General features: G+C 34.9%; 1 protein-coding gene across 3 annotated transcripts in view; it reads left to right on the forward strand.

Annotated features, from left to right (window-relative positions):
• SGO2 (shugoshin 2) overlaps positions 1 to 12604 on the forward strand; it is a 28967-nt gene that overhangs the window by 14444 nt on the left and 1919 nt on the right. The window contains exons 6-8 of one of the 3 annotated variants that reach the window (XM_061381159.1): positions 2082 to 2308; positions 3561 to 6710; positions 8893 to 9043. In XM_061381159.1, coding sequence (XP_061237143.1) covers positions 2082 to 2308; positions 3561 to 6710; positions 8893 to 9043 — 3528 coding nt within the window. Of the gene's footprint in view, positions 1 to 1324; positions 2309 to 3560; positions 6711 to 8892; positions 9044 to 12604 lie in introns of those variants that run through there. The other 2 variants (XM_061381169.1, XM_061381178.1) reach the window with 2 other exon arrangements.

Below are 12604 nucleotides of genomic sequence, written 5' to 3' on the forward strand. Positions count from 1 at the left end.
CTACCCACCCAAGGATAAATATTATACTGACTTTTTACATTGTAGATAATTAATTTTGCCTAGCCTTGTATTTCATATAATGAAATCATACAGGATGTATGATTTTTATCTCCGACTTCTTTAGCTCAGCATTGTGTTTGTGAGATTCATCCATATTGTCCTATATAGTTGTAGATCAGTCTTTCTTATTGCTGTGTAGTGTGCCACTGCATGATTTTTCCATAATGTTTTCATCCTTCTGGTTCTTTTTTATTGTTGTTAGTTTTGGTCTCTTATAAGTAATTCTGCTGTGTTTCTGCCTTTTGATTAATATATGTATATATTTTTTAGGTATATATTTAGAATTGCTGGGTTTTTATATATTTGGCTTTGGAATGATCTGTTAAACAGTTTTCTATAGGTATTATACCAATTTTATTTCTAGCAGCAATATATGAAAATTTTTATTGTTACGTGTCTCCAACAACACTTGTTATTGTCCATCTTTTTCATTTTAGTCATGTGGGGAGTGTTATAGGTATTACACTGGAGTTTTAATTTCCCTGATAATTAATGAAGTTAAGCATCTGTTTATATGTTTATTTTCTTTCTATCAGGTTATCTTTTTTTTTTTTAATATAGGTTTGTAATCTTTCTATACACCATATGTAAATCCTTTCTGCATTTCAAATGTTTTTTACCCTGTGGCTTGCCTCCTTACTCTCTTAATGATATCTTTGGATGAATCCAATTTATATATGTATATCTATTTGCACAAAATTTGGGACTCCCCTCTCCACTTGTCCTGTTATTTTTCTCATCACACACACTTTACAGCAGTTGTAGTTGTCCTGAATTCTGACCTTGAACTAATACTAACAAAACTAGATTTTAACTTGTAGAAAATGTGGCACTGACTGAGGTTTGTAAAGAGTGGGAAGCTTGTTCTTTTTCCAAGTGCCAACCTCTTCTGTATCTAGTTGCTTTTTATAGACTCTCCAGTGACTTTGGGTAGTTTTTTAAATTTCTTCTAGAATTTATAGCTTTTATGTTTGATAAGGTTGATTCAATAGTAACTATTTGGCCATTACGTGAAGCAGAACCTCTCCTCTGTTTATTTTTACTAACTTGTTTCTTTAAGTGATATAGACATTTCCTCCTAATGGTTATTCTATTAATAGTTGCCTTTAAATATTTAACAAATATTTTCTATTTATTTTATCATCATCAGTAATTTTTAAATATCTATAATTTGGCATATAAGGCAAAATCTTTATCGTTGGAGTCTATTACTCTTTATTCTTTGAATTCGAAACAGTCATTTTGTCTAATTGGGGCTTCCCAGGTGGTGCTAGTGGTAAAGAACCTGCTGGTCAAGGCTGGAGACATAAGAGACACAGGTTTGATCCCTGCATCTGGAGGAGGGCATGGCAACCCACCCCAGGATTTTTGCCTGGAGAATGCTGTGGACAGAGAAACCTGGCCAAGCTACAGTGCATAGGATTGCAAAGAGCCAGACGCAACTGAAGGGACGTAGCATGCATACACGCACACACTCTTTATTCTTTGAATTCGAAACATTTTGTCTAATTATTTCTGTAGCTTTCTGTATTTTTCCCTCCATAGATTTAATTACTCTAGGAATATGGCTTTAGTTTACATGGATACCTTTTGGAAACAGCAAATTTTACAGCACACAAAACTTTACACACGATTGTATAGGAAGAGTTCGGGGTTTTCCATAGAATTAATTACAGGAAAATTATAAATATTATACATGAATATTTGTAAGTATGTTTGAACTTTATTCATTTCATTAGTATTATTATCCTAATAGCTCAACCAGGGATTATATCATTTATCTCCTTTTGGAACCACTGGAGAAAAGAGGATAAGAAGCATTCCTGTTTTATTCCAAGTTCTGTTCTATTAGAAACTACCTGTTTCCTTCCTATAATTGCCTTCATTGAATGCAATATGGTACCAGGGTGGGTTTGTGGTTGGCTCTTAAATAAGTGGAATGTAGAAACAACTATCCATGTAATTTTCTAAATAATTCTTATAAAATACAAAATTACCCATTCATTCTTACTTGCCCTTAGGGTTCCATTAACTTCAAATGATGATGATGATGAAGATAAAGAGAAAATACAGTGTGATGACATCACCATATCAAAGACATCACCTGATAGTCCCTCTTTGGTATCAGCAAAACCAGTATCAACTCAGAATAATTTGAGATTGCTATTTGTTAAAGAAAATGATCAGAATGTTTGTAGTGTAAATGATTCAGAACATGTTTCTTCTATTGTTGATACACTTCCCAAAGGTGAGACATTTTTAAAGTTCATCTTGAGTATCAGTATTAAATAGTTGCTGCTGCTGCTGCTAAGTTGCTTCAGTTGTGTCCAACTCTGCAACCCCATAGATGGCAGCTCACCAGTCTCCCTCCGTCCCTGGGATTCTCCAGGCAAGAACACTGGAGTGGGTTGCCATTTCCTTCTTCAATGCATGAAAGTGAAAAGTGAAAGTGAAGTAGCTCAGTCATGTCTGACTCTTAGCGACCGCATGGACTACACCCCACCAGGCTCCTCCATCCATGGGATTTTCCAGGCAAAAGTACTGGAGTGGGTTGTCATTGCCTTCTCTGATTAAATAGTTAACATTCATGAGATTTTCTTCTTGAGGGCTATCATGTATAAACAGTCAATAAGTTAGATTTCTTATGTTACAGATTTACTAATGTATACCATTTAAAATTTCTGGTGAAAAACTTAATTTAAAAGTAAATGCTGACAAATGTGAGGTCCACAGTGGCTAATACTATTACTTTGGAAACAGTATTTAGAAATGAGCTGCCCTAAAGAGCTTTTTGTGGTATCTTAGCTTATGAATTAAAAGTATGTTATTTAGTTACATCCTTTCCTTTTCATAGATATGAAAATTGAGACTTTAGATAGGTGTAGTGACTTTTTCAAGATCATAACCAGTACTGGTAAACCAAAAACTTGAGCCTGGGTAATGGTTGAGCAAGAAAAAATGGTGACACATATTTTTATGGTTTGTAAAATAATAATCCTGTGATGTAGTCTGGGTTATATATTTGACAAAGAATTTCAGATTGGCATATTGAACCATAACTATATTGAATTTGGAGTTTGAATTATTTTCCATTCTAAAAATGTATCTGAGTGTGTGTATATAATTTTATAAATTTTAGCTGCTTGCTAATAACATTTTGACAATAAGCCTTATTAGAGTTATCACTATTATTTGGGTTCATTTGCTGGCCTCCTCCCACTTAGAAACTTACATTAATGTTCATGGTTTTACTGCTGGCTATTCTCCACTCTACACTTGAGGCCAAGGCAGAGTGAATTCCCAGTACATATTTTCTGTAGATAGAAATGTAAAACCTGACTTATGCTTACTCCAGTCGGTTCTACTTTATTTTTTATCAGCATAGATTCTTCATAATGTAAATTATCTAAACAGAATGCATTGTTAGAAATCCTTTCTCTGAAAGTAATAAATTACTTGTTACTACTTATTTCTGAATTTTGTTTCTCTTTATTTTACAGAAAACCATTCCCACTCAGACCAAAGTTCTAGGAGCTCTCTAACAAGTGAGAAGAAAAATGCCCAGGCGATCAGCCACAAAAAAGAGAAGTCATCTCCTAGTAATGTGACTAAAAGGAAAAAACGTGTTTCATCTTGGGAGTCAGATAACCCTGCAGACACTCCCTGTGTAACAGATTTAGATCAACAACAGGTTTCAAGTCCAATATTAAATTGGAATAATGAAATAAAAGATTACACTAATGAAACAAATACAATGCAGAGAAACATATTGTGCCTTCCTGCCTCATCTGAGTCTGCAAGTGAACCTCCTACAAAAGGCATGAATCCACTTCAGGGTAATGACTTTCAGTTGCAGAAAACTGTGTATGATGATGACATGGATTTAACTGCTAGTGAAGTCAGCAAAATTATTACAGTTTCAACAGGCACTAAGAAGAAAAGAAAGAAAAATCCAGATGATTGTGGAATGAAAACTTTCAGAAAAGTGAAAGATCCAAGCTCTGAAAAAAAGAGAGAAAGATCAAAGAGACAATTTAAAAATTGTTCAGGTGCGAATATTGAGGAAAAAATTGAAAGTGGACCAGAAGATAGATCTGTTGGCCTAGATGGTGAAGGGGATTCAAGAGATCCAAATTTTATCTTCAGTACTGAACAGTTGACTCAGTTGAACACGTGGAAGAAAATAACCCTTCCTAATGGCTTTGATCAGGGTGACAAACAAAGTATGCAGTGTAACCAAAAGAAGAAAAGAATTCATGTAACAGATGAACAAGAGGAAACATATTCTTTCTCCCAAAGTTCAGATAAATTCCCACAGGATAGTAAATTTGATTTGTGTCCGAGTTCTCTAACTTGTAAGAAGAGTAAAGCTTCTAGACAGACATTTGTGATTCATACGTTAGAAAAAGATAACTTATTCCCAAACCAAAAGGTTCAAGAAACCACCTCTGAAAACCTAGGTGTCACAAATGAATTTCAAACAGCTTATCTTTCCAACAAAGGTAATCCAAAGTTATGTGATGATGAGACCCAAAATATGTTTGATTTGAAAAAGCATGTCACTGATACACAACCCACTCAGCAAAATGAATCAAAAATAAATAAAGTTTGGCAGAAAATAAATCGGAAAACAGAAATAATTTCTAAAATGAACCAAATACTTGGGGATAATACTAAAGATGTGCAAGGCCCAGAAAAAGGTAACTTTTCCTTCCAAACCCAAGAGGATAAAGAAACCATCTCTAGAAACCTAGATGTTTCAAATGAGTTTCAGAAATCTGTTCTTTCCACTGTCAATAATGGAAACCTGTGTGATTGTGAAACCCAGAATGTGTTGGGTTTGCAAAAGCAGATCACCTACGCATACCCTGTGCAGCAAAATGAATCAAGAATTAATAAGACTCTTAGGCAGAAAGTAAATCGGAAGACAGAAATAATTTCCACAGTGAATCATTTAGATAACCCAAGTGAGTATTGCCCAGAAAAGGGTAAAGAAATCATCCCTGAAAATCCACTGGATACACATGAGTTTCAGACACCCACTCTTTCTTCCAAAGACAGTAGAGACCTATATGATTATGACACTCAGAATGTTTTGGGGCTGAAAATGAATGTTCATGATATACAACCTGCTTGTCAGAATGAATCAAAAATAGATAAGCTTAGGCACAAGGTATGTCGGAAGACAAAAATCATTTCTGAAGTCAACCAAATATATATGAGTGATGACAAAGGCAGGCATGACCCAGAAAAAGGTGACTTACTTTCTCTAATCCAAAAAGATAAGGAAATCATCCCTGAAAACCTGGAAGACACAAATGAGTTTCAGATAGTTGACCCTTCCCCCGGAGTTAATAGGAACCTATGTGATTATGAGACTCAAAACCTTTTAGGGGTGAAAAAGTGTGTTACTGATACTGGGAAGCAAAAGGAATCAAAAATAAATAAGAGACCCAGGCAGAAAGTAAGTCGGAAGACAGAAATAATTTTGGAAATAAACAGAAAAAATGAGTTTAACAATAAAGGTATATGTGACCCAGAAAAAGGTGACTTCTCCCTAACCCCAAATAATGAAGAAACCATTGCTGAAAACCTAAAAGTCACACATGAATTTCAGACAATTTATCTTTCCATCAAAGATGATGGACATTTATATGATTATAAGACCCAGAATATGTTGGATTTGACAAAGCATGTCACTGATAAGCAACCTACTCGGCAGAATGAATCAAAAATAAATAAGAACCTTAAGCAGAAGCAGAAAGTAAATCGGAAGACAGAAATAATTTCTGAAATGTGCCAGATATATGAGGATAATGATAAAGATGTGCATGGCCAAGAAAGCTACACAAAAAATCTTGATTTTAAAATAAATAAACAAAGACCTGAAGGCCAAGCTGTTAGTGGATACTGTATGGAAATCAACAGTGATGAGAAAGAAAATTGTGATGAAATTTCAAATCCTTATAAACCAATTAAAAAGCATGGGAAAGAATCAGACAAGGCAAAGAACATTTTGGCAAAAAGTGACAACATGCCTGTTTTGCAGTTGACAGGTTCTTCACAGATGTCTGTCTTAGATCTAGGTTTAAAACATATTACTGATGAGGCAGATTCTGACACTGGAAACCACATGGAACCACATAGGAGTCCGAAGCTAAGCACTAAAACTCTGAATAGAAAGAGAAAGAGCCACTTTGTGGAGGTGACGAAGGAAGGAGAGTGCCAGGTCAAAAAAGTAAATAAGATGACATCCAAATCAAAGAAAAGGAAGACGTTCGAAGACCCTTCTCTGGATAGTCATGAACTAGTGGAGATGATGTCCGACACCATTCAGGAAGTGCCAGTTGAACCTGAGTACACTGTTAAGGGAAAAAAGTTGGAAAATGTGGAAACTGTCAAAATTAAACCAGACTTTTACACAAAAATGTTGATACCTTTATCTCAAATGTATTCACCTGGCAGACAAGATTCCTCCCGTAACAGTGTTCTTGAGGGTTCAGTACCTTTGAGTATTTCTTCTAATAAAAATCTGAAAGAAAATTTTGCCCCAGAGAGCTCACCCATCTTTCAAGTAAGTGATGAGGTACATGAGAAGATGAAAGACATGAAATTTAAAGTCGACCAAAGACCACAAAGATCAGAAATAGGTAGGTCCATACCCAGAGTGATGAAGTTTTAAAATTATATATATATTCATTTAGCCAGTAAAGCATTTCCTATTATAACTGATTTTTATGGAATTTTAAAATAATGTATAACTATGTAGCCTGATCTATAGAAGCAATATGGAGGAATTTAAAGAACGCTTAATACTTTAAGAAGGTAACAATGAGAGTAGCTTGGACATTCATGTATTTGGCCTTTAGCACAAAGTTGTCTGATGATGACATTGGGCAGATGATTTCCGTTTTCATATTTTTGAAGGAAATTGAGTGTTTTAAACGTGGCAGCAGAGGATAAGATGGTTAGACACCATCGTCAACTCAATGGATATATATATATATATATATATATATATATATATATATATATATACACCTGCTATATGTTAGTCAATCAGTCGTGTCCAACCCCATGGACTATAGCGCACCAGCCTCCTCTGTCCATGGAATTCTCCAGGCAGGAATATTGGAGTGGGTTGCCATTTCCTTCTGCAGGGGATCTTCCCAACCCAGAGATCAAACCCCAGTCTCCTGCATTGCAGGCAGATTCTTTACCATCTTAGCCAGTTGAGCAAACTCCAGGAGATAATGGAGGACTGAGGAGCCTGGTGTGCTGCAGTCCATGGGGTCATAAAGAATTGGACACGACTTAGCAACTGAACAACAACAATAATGAACTGCCCTAGTTTGATCTTACCAAAGACAGTTGCAAATTTCTTAAGGACAGGACTGTCTCCAACAGCATACATTTAGTATTATCAAAACATTATTCTAGGGACTTTACTGGTGGTCTGGTGGTTAAGATTCCACTGCAGGGTGCACAGGTTTCATCTCCAGTCAGGGACCTATCTTGCATGGCACTGGGTAAAGCCAAAAAAAAAAAAAAATTTAGGTGTTTTAGAGGATTAAAAATTAAGAATACCAGCTCCCTTTCCTCATCCATGTATGGAAAAGTACAGTGTTTAAACATGGCAAATGCTTTAATAAAAGCACACATATGAAGGGATGTAATGATGGGGAATAGTTTTGGCTAGAGAAACCTGTAGAGGCGTCATCAAATACATAGCACTTTAGGACCTAAAAGGATAGATAGGATTTTTAGGTTTAGTGTTTCTTATTTTCTCCAGTTATTAAAATAATGCTCATTGCAGAAAATTGAAAGTAGAGAATCAGAAAATAGGAGGAAAAACCATCACCCAGAAGAACTGCAGTCAACATTTTGCCATATGCATGCAGACTTGAATCTATGCATTTTAAAATATATATTTGAAATCACACTATATATAACATTACTTACCTCACTTTTTCCTCTTAAAATCTTTATTGTTACTAAGGACTTCTTGATAGCTCATTTTGTAAAGAATCTGCCTGCAAATCAGGAGACCCTAGTTTGATTTCTGGGTTCGGAAATTCTGGAGAAGGGATAGGCTAGCCACTCCAGTATTCTTGGTCTTCCTTCATGGCTCAGCTGGTAAATAATCTGCCCGCAAGGCGGGAGACCTGGGTTCCATCCCTGGGTTGGGAAGATACCCTGGAGAAGGGAAAGGCTACCCACTCCAGTATTCTGGCCTGGAGAATTCCATGGGGTCACAAAGAGTTGGACATGACTGAGCAACTTTCACTTTGACTTTTCTTATTGGAAATGTTGCTATATTGGACAATTCCCATATCAATTAAATTTTTCTACCAGAAGTGTAACATTTCAATAGATGTATGTAGAACACTAGGATTTTTATGGATAAGACTGTTCCAGGTAAAAGGAATACTGATGCAAAAGAAGTGCAAAGGTCTCGAGTTGCAGGACATTGTAGAGATTGGTAAGCTGTCTTTCACCTGTTTCTCATGTTGCCTTTCATAGTGTGAGCAGTCATTAACATCAAATTGAATCATAAAGAATTTCTATCAGCCTAAATGATTTTAGTATAAAAATATTACAGGCTACTACTTTGATAGTTTGTTTTAGATGGTAAGTCTCTTCCTCTCATTATTGTTAGGAAAAAAAACTGATTTACAGATAATTTCAGTGCTACTTTAATAAAATTCAAAGTTATAACTTGATTAAATTGAAACATTTGATACCAATCATTTATAAACCAGTAAATATCCTATATATATTTCAATATCTCTATACTATTAAAAATATTTTTGAAAACAATACTCTTTTCAGGTGTTAGAATGCTACAAGACTTGACAAATACCAGTTTTGTTTCAAATACCGCTGCTAAATTTGAAAACAAGGTAGAAGACCTATCTTCAGAGCTGCCAAGCCGAAGAAGAAGGTGTACTCCTCTCTCTTTAAAGGAGCCAAGTCTCAAAGGGTGAGTATTTCAATGACGTAAAAATGATTTCAGTGTGGTGCTATAAAATACATGCTTTTAAAAGGATTCCTGCCTGTATTTGAACAGTTTTGAGTATGAATGTCATATATTATTGCTGACATGTAATATGATGTGGTATGATGTGGGTAAGATTTGAAGAAATGCCTTCTTTTAACAGGCTTAAACATTTTTTGTTGCCTACAATTTGCAAACTCCTCGTTAATTGTTACCTCTCTTTATTTTCTACCTTGTCTTTAGAAGAATTCAGAGTGGTTTGTATGTCCTTTAGTCTCAAAGTGTAACAGCCCTCTCTTTTTTTTAAACCTCAAATATATCCTCAAAGAGAGGGAAAAGTCTCCCCCCCCCCCCATTTATCTATCCCTCAGCTTTGAGAATTACCAATATTTTGCCATATTTACTTTTACCATCTGTTTTCTGTTGTAGTGTCTTTAAAGCATATCCCTAATATTGAGGCATTTAATTCCTAAAACACTTCTGTGTGTGTGTGTGTGTGTGTGTGTGTGTGTGTATATATGTGTGTGTGTGTGTGTGTGTGTGTGTGTGTGTGTATGTGTATATATATATATATATATATATATCTAGAAAACAAGAACTTAATAAAACTGGACAACAGTAATCACAACTAGAAAAATTATCAATAATTCTTCATTGTCATCTAATAGCAAATCCCTATTCCCATTTCCTTGATTATCTCAAAAATGTCCAAATGCCTTTTACAAACATTTAATTCAAAAATCCTATTTTTTCCAGGGATAAATAGCTATTTCAGAGAACCTGATCATATTTGGGATGGTATTTTTAAAAGGATAGAGATATCCTCAAATTTTCTCTTTGCATTGTCTCAGTATTTGCTTCTTTATAAATAAAATTAAAGACATTGATTGTTTTAACATGTATTTTTAAAAAATAACCAGCAGATGTCAGTAGTGTAAGAGTGTGCAAGAGAAGCCAGTCAAAAATGAAGGACCAAGGGCTTTTCTAAAAAACAGCTTTTTTGAGCTACAGTTCACATACCATATATTTCATCCATTTAAAGTGTACATTTCAGTGGTTTTTCAGTAGATTCACAGACATGTACACCATCACCACAGTCAATTTAAAAACACTTCTTCATTTCAGAAAGAAACCCCATGCCCTTTAGCTGTCATTGCTGTATCCCTCAGCCCTAGACAACCAACTGATCACCTAATTCCTGTGTCTACAGATGTCCTCTTCAGCCATTTCATATGAATGAAATCATATAATATGTGGTCTTTGTGACTGGCCTCTTTCACTGAGCATAATGTTTTCAAGATTCATTCCTGATGAACATGTATGAGTAGTATTTCATTCCTTTCTGTGACTGGATAAAATATTCTATTGAAAATACACCACATTTTACTTATCCATTTGTCTGTTGATGGTAATTTACTTGTTTCCACTTTTTGGCTATTATAAATAATGCTGCTGCAAACATTTGTGAGCTTTTGTGTGTATATGTTTTCATTTCTCTTGGGTATATGCCTAGTTGTGGAATTGCTAAGTCATATGCCGTGTGTGTACACACTTATATTGTCATGTCCAGCTCTTTGTGACTCTGGACTGTAGTCCACCAGGCTCCTCTGTCCATGGATTCTTCAGGCAACAATACTGGAGTGGCTTGCCATTTTCTTTCTCCAGGGGATCTTCCCAACCCAGGGATCGAACCTGCATCTCCTGTGTCTCCTGCATTGGAGGCAGATTCTTTTACTCACTGAGCCATCATGTTTGTTTGAAGAATTGCTAGATGGTTTTCCAAAGCTGCCGAGAAGTATTACTTCTTTCATTCCTACTACCCTATTCCCATTACTCCTACTTTCTACCCTATTTTTATTACCTCCTGTGGATAACCAGTTCCTTTTGTTTCTAGGTTATGTATTTCTTGTGCACAAATAAGCAAATATGCATATATCCTCCTTTTTCTTGCATAAAGGTAGTAAGTATACCTAGCTGCTTTGGGGAGCTTTGCTTCTTATCAATTCATTCTAGAAATCACTCCATATCAATTTGGAGAGATTTTTCTCATTCCTGTTTACAGCTAGGTAATAGTTAATAAGTTCTTTTAAAAGAGCTACCTATTCTAAACTAAATATAATAAAATGCTCTTATGAATTAGTGTTCTATTTTAATTTAGATCTACTGGGCATGCAGATTATCTGGCAATCAGTTTTGTTGGTAAATTTTTAAAAAGCAAATAACACAATGTACATAAGGATAAATACTAAGAATAATAATCCAGTTGCCGCTTTTTCTTTTTGGACTGGGAATGGCATGCAGCAGGTATATCATAGCTTTTGATAGGCCCCCAGTCAGAATAAATCCTGATGAAGACTGCTTACAATATGTTATGGAATGGTCATCATAGGCATTGAGGATGGGAGCAGTTATCAGGAAAGTAATACAAATATCTTTTAAAGTTTTTATCTCTTAAGTCCCAAAGAACTGAACATAACAAAGGGGATATTTTTAATAGTAAAAGCCCTAATCCACAAAGAATATATAAATAGTTATGATATTATATACCAAATAGCATAACAAATACTTTCATGAAGCAAAAACTATAGGAGATACATAAAGACAGATAGGAATACATGAATAAATTTTTATATACTATTCAATATAAAGCAAATAAAGTGGGCAGAAAATTAGTAAGGAGATGGAGATCTAAACAACATAATTAGTCGGGTAAATCTTACAGTTTACATATCAAAGTCCACACTCTGAGAAGAGAGAATACATACTCCTCTTCAGTGTTCATGGCCCAATTACAAAAGCATATCCAACACCATGCTATGAAAAACATAAACCCACCAAGTAAGGTGTATTCCAGGAATGCAAAGTTGGTTTAATATTAGAAAACTTATCATCGTGTACCATGTTAATAAGTCTAAGAAAATAAAGCATATGATTTTTTTCATAGATACTGAAAAAGGCTTTGACAAAATTCAGTAGTCACTCATGATTAAAATACGCAATAGACATTGAAGGATACTTTCATAAAATGATGAATTGTACTTGCATACCCTAATCAGCCAGTATCTTGTTTAATGGGGAGACAATAGAGGTATTTACACTTAAGAACAAGTCAAGAATGCCACTATTCCTGCTAGTAATTCAACAAGGGATTGATGAACTCAATTCAAAATAGTGGTCAGTTCTTGGGAGATGAGAGAGCTGTGATTTTGTCTCCCAAAGAGGAGAACAGTGGGAAGGAGCACACCAGAGGCTTGTGAGATGTGGTAAGAGTTTATTTCTTAACCTGGATGTTGGTGTATCAGCATTTGTAGTTTTAAATTGTACATTTTCATATATTATATGTATGCTAAAGTTCATAATTAAAAGGAAATATATGGTAAAACATGTAATGTTTAAAACCTGGATTGATTAATTTCTCTTAAACCTCATCTGTAATTCCCCCTGTCATAGAATATTTTAAATATGTGACACAGCTTGTGGTTTGAGGAATCTGCATTTTATTTTTATGATGCAGCAATTTTCCTTTCCATACTTTGCAGCAAAAAC

The sequence above is a fragment of the Bos javanicus genome, chromosome 2 (genome assembly GCF_032452875.1).
Source record: "Bos javanicus breed banteng chromosome 2, ARS-OSU_banteng_1.0, whole genome shotgun sequence".
Classification (NCBI taxonomy): domain Eukaryota; kingdom Metazoa; phylum Chordata; class Mammalia; order Artiodactyla; family Bovidae; genus Bos; species Bos javanicus.